The sequence below is a fragment of the Dendrobates tinctorius genome, unplaced genomic scaffold (assembly GCF_039654945.1).
Source record: "Dendrobates tinctorius isolate UK_male_01 unplaced genomic scaffold, ASM3965494v1 ptg000075l, whole genome shotgun sequence".
In the NCBI taxonomy this organism is placed as follows: Eukaryota; Metazoa; Chordata; class Amphibia; order Anura; family Dendrobatidae; genus Dendrobates; species Dendrobates tinctorius.
In genome coordinates this window covers 55,621,720-55,635,812 of record NW_027361743.1, presented here as the reverse complement: position 1 = coordinate 55,635,812, position 14,093 = coordinate 55,621,720, and the positions used below count along the sequence as shown (strand labels likewise).

Sequence of the window (14,093 nt, the reverse complement as noted above, 5' to 3'; positions counted from 1 at the left end):
CCCCTTCCCCTCCCCTCCCCCCATACCCTTCGGCGGCTGTCTCTCTCGTCCCCGATGTATCTTCATCCTGCGGCTCCTTTAAATCCTGTCCGAGCCGTATCAGACGCCGCATACATATCCGGTGTCACCGCTACAGGCCGGATCCGGCAGCTCGGCTTTTCGCCACACGCCGCCGGACCCCACACACCGGATGTCTGAAAGTAGCCTAAGCCAGTTTTGAATCCACCTAACAGTTGTCTTGTCCATTCCATACTTCCATTTTTTCAATAAGGATTGTGTGAGATACTTTGTCAAATGCTTTGCTGAAGTCAAGATATACTATATCTACAGCATTTCCCTGATCCACTCAATCAGTGATTCTGTCATAGAAGGAAATTAAGTGAGCCTGACATGACCTATTAGTTACAAACCCATGCTGACTCTGTTTAATCACTTCATTCTTATCCAGGTACTTACATACATACATTAATTTATTTCAATTCTTCAATACAAAACGTGAAACTCATATATTATATAGAGTCATTACAAACAGAGTGATCTATTTCAAGTGTTTATTTTTGTTAATGTTGATTATAATGGCTTACAGCCAATGAAAACCCAAAAGTCATTATTTCAGTAAATTAGAATATTTTATAACACCAGCTTGAAAAATGATTTTAAAATCCAAAATGTTGGCCTACTGAAATGTATGTTCAGTAAATGTACTCAGTACTTGGTTGGGGCTTCTTTTGCATCAATTAATGCATCAATGCATGTGTGCAAAACTGTAAAGCACTGCGGAATACGTTAGCGCTATATAAAAAAAGATTATTATTATAAAGATCAATGCAGCATGGCATGGAGGCGATCAGCCTGTGGCACTGCTGAGGGGTTATGGAAGCCCAGGTTGCTTTGATAGCAGCCTTCAGTTTGTCTGCATTATTGGGTCTGGTGTCTCTCATCTTCCTCTTGACAATACCCCATAGATTCTCTATGGGTTTAAGGTCAGGCGAGTCTGCTGGCCAATCAAGCACAGCGATACTGTTTATTTTAATCTAGGTATTGGTACTTTTGGCAGTGTGGACAGGTGCCAAGTCCTGCTGGAGAATGAAATTTCCATCTCCAAAAAGCTTGTCGGCAGAGGGAAGCATGAATTGATCTAAAATTTCCTGGTAGATGGCTGCGTTGACTTTGGTCTTGATAAAACACAGCGGACCTACACCAGATTACATGTCTCCCCAAACCATCACTGATTGTGGAAATTTCACACTAAAGCAGCTTGGATTGTGTTCCTCTCCACTCTTCCCTCCAGACTCTGGGACCTTGATTTCCAAATGAAATGCAAAATTTACTTTTCTTGTGGAGTGTGTCAATGACTGCCTTCTGGACATCTGACAAGTCAGCAGTCTTCCCCATGATTGTGGAGCCTACTGAAACAGACTAAGGGACCAATTTAAATGCTTAGGAAGCCTTTGCAGGTGTTTTTTGTTAATTATTCTAATTTACTGAGATTTTTTTTTAATTGTATGAACATATATTTCAACATCATATAAGAATAAACAATGAACAATAAACAGTGATTGAAAAGAACGTGGTCCACCCTGGGTAACGCTAAAGGACTAACACTCTCGAGGACTCAACAATCAAACTACATCTAGATCTCTTGGCCAATATGTTTTATCATATTTGATAATTTACTGAGATAATGACTTTTGAGTTTCCGTTGGCTGTAAGCCATAGTCATCAACATTAACAGAAATAAACACTTGAAATGCTGTAAATCACTCTGTTTGCAATGACTCTATATAATATATGAGTTTCACTTTTTCTATTGAAGAACTGAAATAAATTAACTTTTTGATTATATTCTAATTTGTGAGAAGCACCTGTATGTATGTATATATATATATTATGATTTAAAAAGAGAAAACACAGTAGTTTGACAATAAATGGCTTCACCCAACCACTAACTTTGAGTGGAGAAAAAGTTTTGGGGTTATCAATCATTTTCTCTGAAAAAAATGCCAAGAAAGCAAAAATTCTGCCGGGGTATATAAACTTTTGAGCACAACTATATATATGTGTGTGTTTTCAAGAATTTTTCCTTTGAAAACGATGTGTAAATGACAAAGAATTGCCCTATGTAAAAGCTCATGTTAAAATCACATTGCAATCGGAACTGTACTGCATTCGGATGTAAATCGGATGCTAGGTGTGAAAAATCGGATTGTACTCGCATGACACTCGTCCGTTTTTTCGTTCCTAATATTGGAACATTTTTTTTTCGCACATATGGGTATGAGCCCTAAGTGTAAGCTGCAAAAAAGCATAACGTCACTTGCTATAAAGATAGGAATAGAAATTAGTCACCATAGAATTGAATTTTGTACAATGGACGTTTTTTTTTTGCTGCACTCTCCTAATTGCCTAGGATCAAATAATCAAAAATGTCTGGCTGCAAAAAAAATACATTTTGATACTAAATAATATAGATCATAGAATGGTTTTATATTCTTCTCTTCAGATTTTATTCATTTCATTATCTTTTACTCAAGTACCAAGACTTAGTCATTTATAAAATATAATAAGGGTTTCATTATCAAAATGTAATTATATAGAGTCCCTCGGAGTTGGCTGCTAACAACAGTGATTCATCCTATGTAACTGTCTAAAATTAGTGCATGACTCACTTTATTTTGCCTTTATGCGGATAGCGATAAAACTTTTTCAGTAAATCCGCTTCAATCTTTGGTCGTGTACTTTACCACTCCATGACATGTATGGACAGAAATGTATTAAAAATCTAATTGGGATCTCTACTCACTATGGTAGGCACTGCACTAGTTAAGGAAAGTGCCTCTGACTGTGGGGCCCCTTCTCCCCCCTTTTTTCCCCTGGTGGCTGGGGCGCACGTTGCCTGATCCCCCAGCGTTTCGGCAGGCTGAGGGTTAAATTTTTGGTGTGCTAAAGGTCAATAGGAGCAGGAAGGGGTTAGTACAGCCCCTTCCTGTGGATATAAAATGTGGGAGCACAGTCAGCTCCCCCTCTTCCCCCGGATTTCTGGGACCTGGATGCGCTTGTCCCACCCTCCCTCCCCTTGGTTTTTTCTTTTTGTTTTATGTGATGTTTGTTTTCTAATGTCAATATCTGTTTCTTTTCTTGCAGAATTCAAGTCACAGCGGTGAAAAGAGGAAAGGCACAAGGTTACGGCTCACTGGCTGACTTGCCTGTGAATAAGCAGCAGGGCATTAGGCGGCGAGCGCGTTTTAATAAAGTTACGTGCCATTTAAATGTATGTTCCAAATAATTCTAATAAAGCTGTGACCGACCTTCACCCATCAATTTTGGTTCTCAAGTTTGTTTTTGTTGTCATGGGTGGGGGGAGGGAAGTGCGCCAAGGGGTTGTTTTGTTTTAATAGTCACTGCAGTCTATGTATACATGGAAATTTGGCAGGTAGATTACTACTAGATTACTCTTTTTATGTAGAATGTGCCAACTTTGGCTGATACATAAAAGTTCCATATAAGTTTTGATAGATGCCAAGTAGTGATGAGCGAGTATGCTCATTGCTCGGGTTTTCCTGAGCATGCTCAGGTGATCTCCAAGTATTTTGGCGTGCTCGTAGATTTAGTTTGTCATCGCAGCTGCATGACTTGCAGCTACTTGACAGCCTGAATACAAGTGAGAATTCCCTAACAAACAGGCAATCCCCATATGTATTCAGGCTGTCAAGTAGCTGCAAATCATGCAGCTATGGCAACAGAAACTAAATCTCCGAGCACACCCAAATACTTGGAGACCACCCGAGCAATGAGTGTACTTGCTCATCACTAATGCCAAGTCCTTCTGGGCTTGGAGGTCCAGAATGATATGGGTTAGCAAACAATAGCGTTGTCAAGTCAAGAGTAAAGTACACAATGGCCCCATGTTACCCAAGAAACACATTTGCTGCCAGTTCTGGGCCACACAACCAGTGCCCCAATGACATTGGATGAGAAAAATGTGATTAAAAATTACATTAATCTTTTTGACTGGTTGTTGAATTAAAAAGATCTATCACTAGATTTTACAATACAAACTGTATACTTTATTAAATGTATACAGTTTGTATAGACCTGATGAGGCTGGTGTTTGAACATCCATGTCAGAATGGTTGCTTAATCCTGATATTAAACCCTTCCCACCAACAGATATAACTGTACATCCATACTGTAAGTGGTTTACCAAGAGGAGTTGTATCCCCGACATCCGCAGTAGGAGTCGGCTGTAATGCACAGCTGAGCTCCTGCTTTATAACAAGCACTATAGCCCCTCAGATGCCACTATCTCTACCGCCAGAGTCCCTGCACGTTGCGCTCCTCCCCCGGCAGGAACAACAATTCAGTCACCGCGAAGGCCCCATATTCCCTCCTCCTTTCTCCTGCTGCTCTTGCCCAGGGTATGCGTTTAGCTCGCAGATCCCTGGGCACTGTGCTTAGGGTGCCCTGTTCTAAAGTGTCCCCAGCCATCAGATGGAGGTGCCTGTGCCACGTTGTTAGTCTATCTCCCAAACACACTTGAGAGTTCTAACCTAGTGTCTGTCTGTCCCTAAGCTCCTTGCCAGTACGTGCCTTGTTTGTCTGTTTTACAGCTTGATCCACCAGCGCTTGCTGTTGGATCAGCCTGACCTACCTGTACCAGCTGTGCCAATCTATATATCAATTGGACCCAATTGAACCAACCATGCCAATCTGTATATCAGCCGGACCTGCCTGTACTAGCTGTGTCAATCTGTATATCAGCTGGACCCATCTGTGCCAGTCGTGTCAATTTGTGTATCAGCCGTACTAGTCCACTTCTGCCAGTGCCTGCCTGCATCAGCTGTCCTCTTCCTCTGGGTCATTCCAGCTACCAGTCCCTTGGGGGGTCAGCTGCAGTACGTCTGTGGTCTGTCCTGGAGTAGCACCTGGTGTTCATCGGGAGCAAAGTCTAATCCCACCATGAGAGGCTCTAGTGAAAAGTCAGGTGCTCACTCAGTCAAGCCCCTCCAGGCTCTCCTTGGACCATGGCACAGTCATTCCACCACTTCCGTTACAGTTTGCACAGGCTATGGAATCCTCTGGCTCTCAGGCCTCCTCTATCTCTGACCTTTATCAGCAGGTCTCCCACCATAAATACTAGTACGATAAAATCCCTTTTTGCCTCTGAACAGTAAACAGCCATCTTGATACGCTTTCGTCTCTGACCGCACCTACCCAAGCAATGGGATGAAACTGAATGTGAGGAGACACAGATTAGATATTAGAAAAAACTTTTTGACAGTTAGAGTGATCAATGAGTGGAACAGGCTGCCACGAGAAGTGGTGAGTTCTCCTTCAATGGAAGTCTTCAGACAGAGGCTGGACAGACATCTGACTGGGATGATTTAGCGAATCCTGCTTTGAGCAGGGGGTTGGACCAGATGGCCCAGGAGGTCCCTTCCAACTCTACGATTCTATGATTCTATGATTCTATGATTCAAGCGGTGACTACCTTGACCATGACCCAACAGTCTGCCAGCTATATGCCCGCCTCTGGACACTGTCTGTCAGTGGTGACCTTGCCCTATGTCGGAGGTTAATTAATCAATGCATGCTGCACTTCGAACTCTTGCTTCACCAGTTAGTCTCCGACCGGGCGAAAGTGGCTTTCATCATTTCCCATTTCATTGGCGAAGCCCTAGCATGTCTTAATGCCCTATGGTAGAGAGGAGACCCTCTTGTGTCAAACCTCCCTCTCTGTTCTAGAGGCCTTCCATAAGGTCTTTGACGAGCTCAGCTGTGCTTCTTCTACAGCATCTTCTCCACTCAGGCTGCGCCAGGGTAACCAAACAGTGGACCTGTATGCTGTCCGATTTCGTACCCTGTCATCCGAACTTTCCTAAAGCATTTCCTATATAATCATAGGACTGCATGTTTAAGTCCATATGTGGGACTAGGAAGTATTATAAAAAAAACTGTTTTTAAGTGTCAAAAAAAATTGGAACAAAATTTTAAAAGAATAAAAATCCCAGAATTAAATTTTTTGGAAAAAATGTACTTGTGCAAAAAACAAACTTTGCAAAAAGAACACATACTTAGTATCAGTGTGTTCATGATAGCCCATATTATAAACATTTTTTTTCTTTATCCTTCATGGTGAGCACTGTTAAATGGAATATGAAAAACTTAGAATTGCTGTTTTTGCTTACTTTTCCTGACAAAAAATTGAAATAAAGTGATCAAAAAGTTGCATTTTATCAAAAAATGATATCAATAAATAATACAGCTTGTTACACAGAAAACAAGCTCTCATACAGCTCTGCAAAATGGAAAAAAAATCAGAATGGGCTGTTAGAATATGATGGTCATCAGATCTCGCTTAATCCTAAGTTTTACTTTACTCAATATCTCACCATTTCAGTTCAACTGTAAAAATCATCAACTTTTGACTTTTGTTTCCCGCCGTGACCACAGGGGCTAGCGCTAGATGTTTGATAGTGTGTAAATGGAAGTCAACACAACCCCCTTCAAATAATGAGTTGCACGCATCTAGGACGTGCGAAGTATGGAACATTTCCCTTCTTTATTGAATAACACAACTGATTGTTTTCAAGTGGTCCGAAGTCTATGGGACACATGTTAGTTATAAAGGAATTGTTAGCGATCAGGGCTATGTAAAGTAGGCCTGGTAGTAATGGCGGAAATAGATTTACCTCCTTCTGCCCCCTCACTCCACCCTCATGTGTCAATGTCTTGTCTTGTCATTACTCAGGTTCAGTGTTTGATACAAGAAATGGGTTCTTCAATGTTGAGTTCATTTCCTGTTACTAATAGATTACTAAGGCTAGTTTCACACTAGCGTATGAAGGAGCTGCGGAGGGCTGCAGACTTCCTCAGTGAAGCTCTGCCCCTTGCCGCACCTCTTCTGGTCAGCTCCACCTCTGTCGGCATGTGGCCTGCGTACCCTATCTTTAGCATTGGGTACACAGGTCGTGCCGATGTATGCGGATGCCTGCGCATGCATCTTTTTGACGGTGCGGCGACCTGCGCCAAACGCAACGTGTTGCATTTTGTTGCGGTTGCCGCACCGTCAAAAAGACTCATGCGGAGGCATCCGCATAAATTAGCACAGCCTGTGTACCCAATGCTAAAGATAGAGTACGCAGGCCGCATGCCGACGGAGACAGAGCTGACCGGAAGAGGCGCGGCAGTGGGCAGAGCTTCACTGAGGAAGTCCGCAGCCCTCCGCAGCTCCTCCATACGCTAGTGTGAAACTAGCCTTAGCCAAACTAAGATGTAATGTTAGCTAACACTTTGAATATTCTCTAAGCTGCTTTTGCTGTAACTTTAGATTTGAAAAATTTAATAAAACTCAGTTGTAAAAAAAAGAAAAAAAAGAACACGATGGTAAAAAAAATATACATATATATTTTTAAAGTGATTTTCTAGTGCAAAAGCAGTAAAACATAAAAAAGTATAAATTGGATATTACTCATACCGACCTGCAGAATAAAGTTAACATGTAAATTTTACTGCACAGGGAACTCTGCAGAAAACATCATTAAAAAACTATTCCAGAACTATTGTTTTCTGTTCATGCCTAGTTTCGAAAAAATTATTAAAAAGTGATCAAAAAGTTGTATGTATCCAGCAAAAACGACAGCTTGTCCTGCAACAAAAATACAACAGCTCTATCTGCCCATCTGTTGTAAGTATCAGAATATAGTGACCAAAGGTACCAAGACATCAAATATTGAATTGGTGTTGCTGTGATCCTATCAACCTGCACAATGAAAATAACATTTCAGTTGTTTAAGCATAAATAAATAATACATGAATAAACAAAATGTAAAAATGCTGTTTTTTTATTTTGCCTCGCAAAGAGTATATTAAAAGTTGATCAAAAAAGTCACAAGTATTACATAATATTGCAGGAAAAAATATAAATCTTTGTACCGTGTTGGCCAGTAGATAGAAAAATATTAAGATCTGAGAGTCCTCAGTGGTTGATACCTTTCGAGCCTGTTAAGGTCTCTTCATCAAGCATAGCATGTCTTTGCCTGATGAAGAGACCTGAGTAGTCTCGACAGCTTGCAATGTGTTACCATCTTTTCAGTTAGCCATTAAAAGGTATCAACAACTGAGGAATCTCACTTCTGAATATTTTTCTACACAGTCGTACCAATGAAAACTTCAGTCATCCAGCATATAGCTCTACTGGTGACAAATTGTAAAACGTAGGGCTCCCAGAATATGGAGACACAAAAAGAAAATTATTGTGCAAAATAATAAAATATAAATAAAATTATAGAAATCTGACATTACTATAATAGAATAAAATTAATACTTTATGTTTGAAGCTCGGCAAATAGTGTCACAATTAAAATGTGTAGGAATTGCTTTTTTGTTTGGGAAATTGTTGTTAATAAGGTATATGTACCCTAAAAGCACGCCACTGACAAACACAGTTCATCCCAGAAAATAAAAAAGTTATAGTCGTACAGTCAAAACTTTGCTTTAATGCCAAGGGGTTAATATGAGCATTTAGTGAGTTAAGCTATAGAATGAAATAACTCATGAGTGCAAGTGCATTCAACCTCAACCCATCCCACCTAGCAAGCAGCTTGTACAAAGCAGAGTGAGATTTCAGCAGCAACAGATGGGAGGGACACTGAGGACCACGACCAGTCATTCAGGCTAGATGGGCAGAGATTGACTTTGGCTATAAAATCCTTTATGAAAGTTATTCTAACATCTCAAAGAAAATACAACATCCTTAACCTTAACCCTTAACAGGTCAAAGAGATCTGTTTAATTTTGTATGTAGTATATATTGTGCAATCTGGTGTCAGATCCCCTTTAAGATTTAAATAACTGCCACTTACTAAGCATTCTGCACGCTTCTTTGACCATTCTCAGTGTAATAACATCATCATAAACTTCATAAGTCATAAACGTATCCTGGACCTCAGCAAGACTTCTGCAAAGGAAATATAATACCTTCACTTGTTTCTGCTCTTACAGACAACCTGGGATCTCATATGATAATGTGAGAAATCGACAATCAGTAAATCCCTTTCTTTAAAAATTATATTCTCTTACCCCCCGCCCCCCAATAAAATCACTCCCATGTGGCACAAATAATGTGCATGAGAAATAGCTAGACTTATGTGGCCACTTACTTTAATTTTTGCCAGGTGTCTTCTCCAAATTGTTCTATCACAAGTGATTTTAAACAGGTATTAATGAATCCATACTATTAGGAAAAAAAAAACAGAATTATGCACTGATGATGAGTGCTGAATGGTTGTAAAATGCAAAATATAGCAGTCTATTTTATTTACAAATTTAATATTTTTCAAGAAAAAATATCTAAAGATAGAGATAGATAGATGATAGATAGATAATAGATAGAAAGATAGATACTAGATAGATAGATAATAGCTAGAGATAAATGGAGATAGATAGATAATTCTACATTAATTGATTTGGAAACCTACCATGTTTCTCAGTATAATGATGGTGTGGCCGCTCTCTGAGTTGTTAGTTGTAATAATCTTCTCTGTCACCGGTGATATAATGTAAATGATGCCAAGAAAACAGATTATGTGCAGACACCTGGCACGTGAACACACCTGCTTGTAGGAGGGAAGATGCACACATGACAATAGCTGAAAATGTATATTAAAAAGCAATGTTCTAGTTAAAATCACCGTTTATTGGAGCTAGAAAGTTTGAAGCTTTATAGAACTTGTAGAAAAAATTATGGTTCCATTTTCCATGATCAACAACCAGCAAGCAGCTATGTCCTACATAGTAACATAGTTATTAAGGTTGAAGGGAGACTTTAAGTCCATCTAGGTAAACCCATATCCTATCCTAACCTGCCCTAACATGTTGATCCAGAGGAAGGCAAAAAAAAAACCCCATGTGGTAAACTGTAAGCTTCACATTGCGGAAAAAAATTCCTTCCCGACTCCATATACGGCAATCAGACTAGCTCCCTGGATCAATGCAATATTAAGGAAACTAGTGTATATACCCAGTAATATTATACTTTTCAAGAAAGGCATCCAGTCCCTTCTTAAATTTTAGTAGGGAATCACTCATTACAACATCATATGGCAGAGAGATGTCCTGAAGTGTTACTATGTTTATTTATATGTTATTATGTAATTATAATTATTATTGGTAGTATTTATTTTATTGCAATTATTGCATGTTTCAATATAAAACTGGAATCATTTTTCCAAAAAAATACTGTTTTTATTTTATTTTGACTACCGGCATGCAAACTCTAAAACCTCTGTGTTGTTTGGGCATCTAGGCATAATGCTGGGGGATAATAGGAAAAGACTCAGCTTTCCTTGACAATATTGGCTGACGGGGGTACGAGAAGCCGGACCTGCGGCACCCAGATGATTTCTGGCTAATTTAAATTTAAACCAGGGTTGTCTTTGAGAGAAAAAACACTTTACAGCCTCATTCACACATGCTTATTTAAACATATATATGAAAAAATGGTACCGGTGTCATCAGCGTTTTGGAGCAATGTATGATCCGTGTCCATTTTCACCATCATTGTGTCATCAGTGATTTTCATGGATGATAAATAAATAAATTGCAAAGCTTCTCCTTCTACTTTCAATGTGAAATACGGACAGTGCTCTGATGAGATCGTGCTGTACGTGTTTTTCACGGACCCATAAACTGGAATTGGCCCTTTTCATCCCTGATACTGGGAAAAAATGGACATGTCTGTGTGTTTTGCACAGTCACACGGTACGTGAAAAACACAGACATGAGAGTAGCACTATCGATTATAATGGGTACGTGTTCTGGGTTAAAAAAAACTATTGAACCTGTACATGCAACCCAGACATCTGAATGAGGAGGGCAGCATGGTGGCTCAGTGGTTATCACTGCAGCACTGGGGTCTTAGGTTCAAAGCCCACCAAGGACAACATCTGCAAGGAATTTGTATGTTCTCCCCATGTTTCCTCCGGGTTCTCCGGTTTCCTCCCACTCTCCAAAGACATACTGATAGGAATGTAGACTGTGAGCCTCATCGGATGATAATGTATGCAAACTGTAAAGCGCTGCGGAATATGATAGTGCTATATAAGTGAATAGAATCATAATAATAGAGGGGGGCCCTCATTTGGGACCTCCATCAATTTGTAGAAGTAGAGAACAACTACTGAGAGCGTAAGTGTTTCCATAGGGTAAAACGTCCTGGCATTACACAGATGGCTCTTATTGTGATGGGCACTAAGTAATGCTTTATGCCACATGTGGCGGCACAGCAGGGGAATGAAAGACAATTGCATTCTCCAGCAGATACCCAACAATCTCTGCAAGTGTGCACAATGTATATATCTGTTTTGGGGACTGTTATATTTTTCATGTCATAGAAACTGAATACAAGAAAATTCAGTCTTGCTCCTATTTTCATCCCCAGCTTTGCTACATCTTGTCACCCTTGCTGATGTTGACTATATCTATATCTGTCTGATGTCTTGTTTCATGCCATGTAAGATGTATCGCTCATCAGTTTTGACCTTCTCATAAATGTGAAAGGGGTATTTTTTGCTCCCCTGGGCTCCATTGACTGGGGGCAACTGCAATCCCTGCACACACTATAGTTCATAGATAAAAGTTTCCCCAAAAATAAATATTTATAAAAAGTTAAAGGGATTGTCTACCCCTGAAAAATGTACAGCAAGCCCTGCAGCTTGGTGAGCTGTAATGATATGAGCACATCATTAGGTTTCAACTCCAGCCGTTGTCAAAAAATTACATGTATGCAATTTGTATGCTTGTGGTCAGGTTCTACCTGGAGTCTCAGCGGCTTCCTAATGGAATCTATTGAATGCTTCATTGTGCTTCATGGCTATGTTAAAATTCAAAAATCCTCAAAATTTACCCGATTTGGGTGAGTTTTGCTGCAAAATCTCAGTTTAAGTTGGTGTGTATTCATACTGATTTGCTTTTGGAGCAGAAAGTCTACAAATCCTCCTCAAATACTGAAAACTTTGTTCTGGTGATGTATTAATGTACTGATGGTCATTCTATTGATGTATTCATATAAGTACACCATAAGTCCCAGAACAGGCTAAAGTCCTGATCTATTATCACCGGGTGTAGCAAGTCCTTAACCACCCCGACCTCATGCGATTCAACCCCACAGTTAGTTTGCATAGTCACTCTGGTAATGGGATAGTCCTTGGAGTCCCAATGGATAAAGTGGACGCCCACATGTTTCCCTGGGATCAACTGGTGAGGTAGTGTGGCCCTTATCAGGGTCATCAAACTCCCTGAGTCCAAGAGTCCTGACACCAGTACTCCGTTTATTGTCACGGGACACATTTGCAGCCCCTCACCAGGCTGATATCCCACCTGCAGTGTGGACTAGGCATAGTAAGAGCAGCACCTCCCTAGGCTGCAGTACATCTCTTCGGTGAACAATGGACAACAGGCGGCTATATGTCCCAGACCAAGACATCTCCAGCACAGCAAGTCTTTACTCATGGCCTTTGACAATCCCTCGGCGACACCTTGGGATCTAGGACTCCCCCCAGTGGTGGCTCTACTACCCCTCTTTTAGAGGTCAGGTTTCCACTGGGTACCCCAGTATGGGGATGCTCCACCCCCTGGCTTTCTTAGGGACCTCTCAACCACCTGGTACTGTTCCACTAGGCTCACCAGTTTGTCCGCATTACGGGGATCTCCCTGGGTAACCCAGGTCTGCACCAGCCTAGGAAGGGAGTGCACGAACCTGTCCAAGACAACTTGCTCAACCATCTGGGCTGGAGTGGAGGAAATGCGGCTGCAACTACTTTTGCACCAGATGCAATAAGTCAAACATCTAGGATCGAGATTGTTTGTTCCCATAATATGCCCAGTAGTGAATCCTTTGTGCTCTGACGGACATAGTCACTGCTGCGCGTGCCAAAATTTGGTTTTTAATTTGGCATACTCCTGCGCATCCTATAATGCCAAATCATAATAGGCCTTCTGGGGCTCACCAGTCAGATAGGCCAGCACCTCCGCCCACTGCTCTGGCGGTAGCTTCTCACGCTCCACCACCCGCTTGAACACAGTTAAAAATGCATCCACATCATCACTTGGGGTCATTTTTTGCATGGCTTGTCTTACCGCCTTCTGGACGTACATGTTGTCACCTGGACTTGGGGTAGGGGCTGCCGGCCTTCCATGAACTGCTTGTGCAATCTGCTTCTGGTGCTGCTGGTGCTGCTGCTGCATCTGTTGTACAGCTCTGACAAAAATTAAGAGACCACCACATCAAAACCCTGTCATGGGCAGCCCATTCTCCAGACCTGAACTCCATTGATAACCTCTGGAATGTAATCAAGAGGATGATGGATAGTCACAAGTCATCAAACAGGGGCGTGGCCTGGAAGCTCATGGTGCAGGCTGCATAGTCAGGGAGCTCCTGCAGACACGAGCTACCACTCGGCTTCAAGCGGCTCAAACAGGCTGATTTTGTCACCTTTGTCTACTAGAGGACCCAGGGAGCACATAGCATGACGCGAGGACCCCCGAAACTGCGCAGTAACCCGGCAAAGCTTACAGATTTCTACAGCAGGGAAGGGCTGCAGCAATCCAAGATGGCACCGGCATCTCACTCAGGCTCTGCATCCTCCCATCCCTCCTCTAGGGACATCAGAGAGACAGTGGCGATGGAAACAGAAGATATTCCTCTTACCCAGGCCACAATGCAGCGCCTCTTGTCCTCCCTCAGGAAGGCTCTCCATGACGATATGAAAGGTATGATTGGGGAGCTTAGGCAGGACATTGTTTCCCTGGGTGACCGCACAGACCATATTGAGCAGAAAATGGTGGAATATGCGACTGCTCATAATGTCCTGGCTGATGATTACTCTGCCCTAGAGGAACGTTTTTCGACTCAGCAACTTAAACTATGGGATTTGGAGGACAGATCCCGCAGATGTAACATAAGACTTCGTGGTATTCCTGAGACTGTTAAAGAGGCTGATCTGTCTGATCACTTTACGGCCTTTCTCAAAGTGGTTCTCCCTGATGCTCAATCCAGGCCCCTGGGAATAGAAAGGATTCACCGGGTGCCCAAA

At 41.5% G+C, this 14,093-nt stretch overlaps 1 protein-coding gene across 1 annotated transcript in view; it reads right to left on the bottom strand.

The window, feature by feature from the left end:
• LOC141096602 (guanylate cyclase soluble subunit beta-2-like) overlaps positions 1-13,245 on the bottom strand; it is a 91,997-nt gene extending 78,752 nt beyond the window's left edge. Inside the window, exons 1-4 of the mRNA XM_073583340.1 lie at positions 13,008-13,245; positions 9,480-9,541; positions 9,162-9,235; positions 8,865-8,959 (exon numbers count right to left, since the gene is read on the bottom strand). Of these exons, the coding sequence (XP_073439441.1) occupies positions 8,865-8,959; positions 9,162-9,235; positions 9,480-9,541; positions 13,008-13,245 (469 nt within the window). The remainder of the gene's footprint in view (positions 1-8,864; positions 8,960-9,161; positions 9,236-9,479; positions 9,542-13,007) is intronic.
• Between the last annotated feature and the right edge of the window lie 848 nt (positions 13,246-14,093).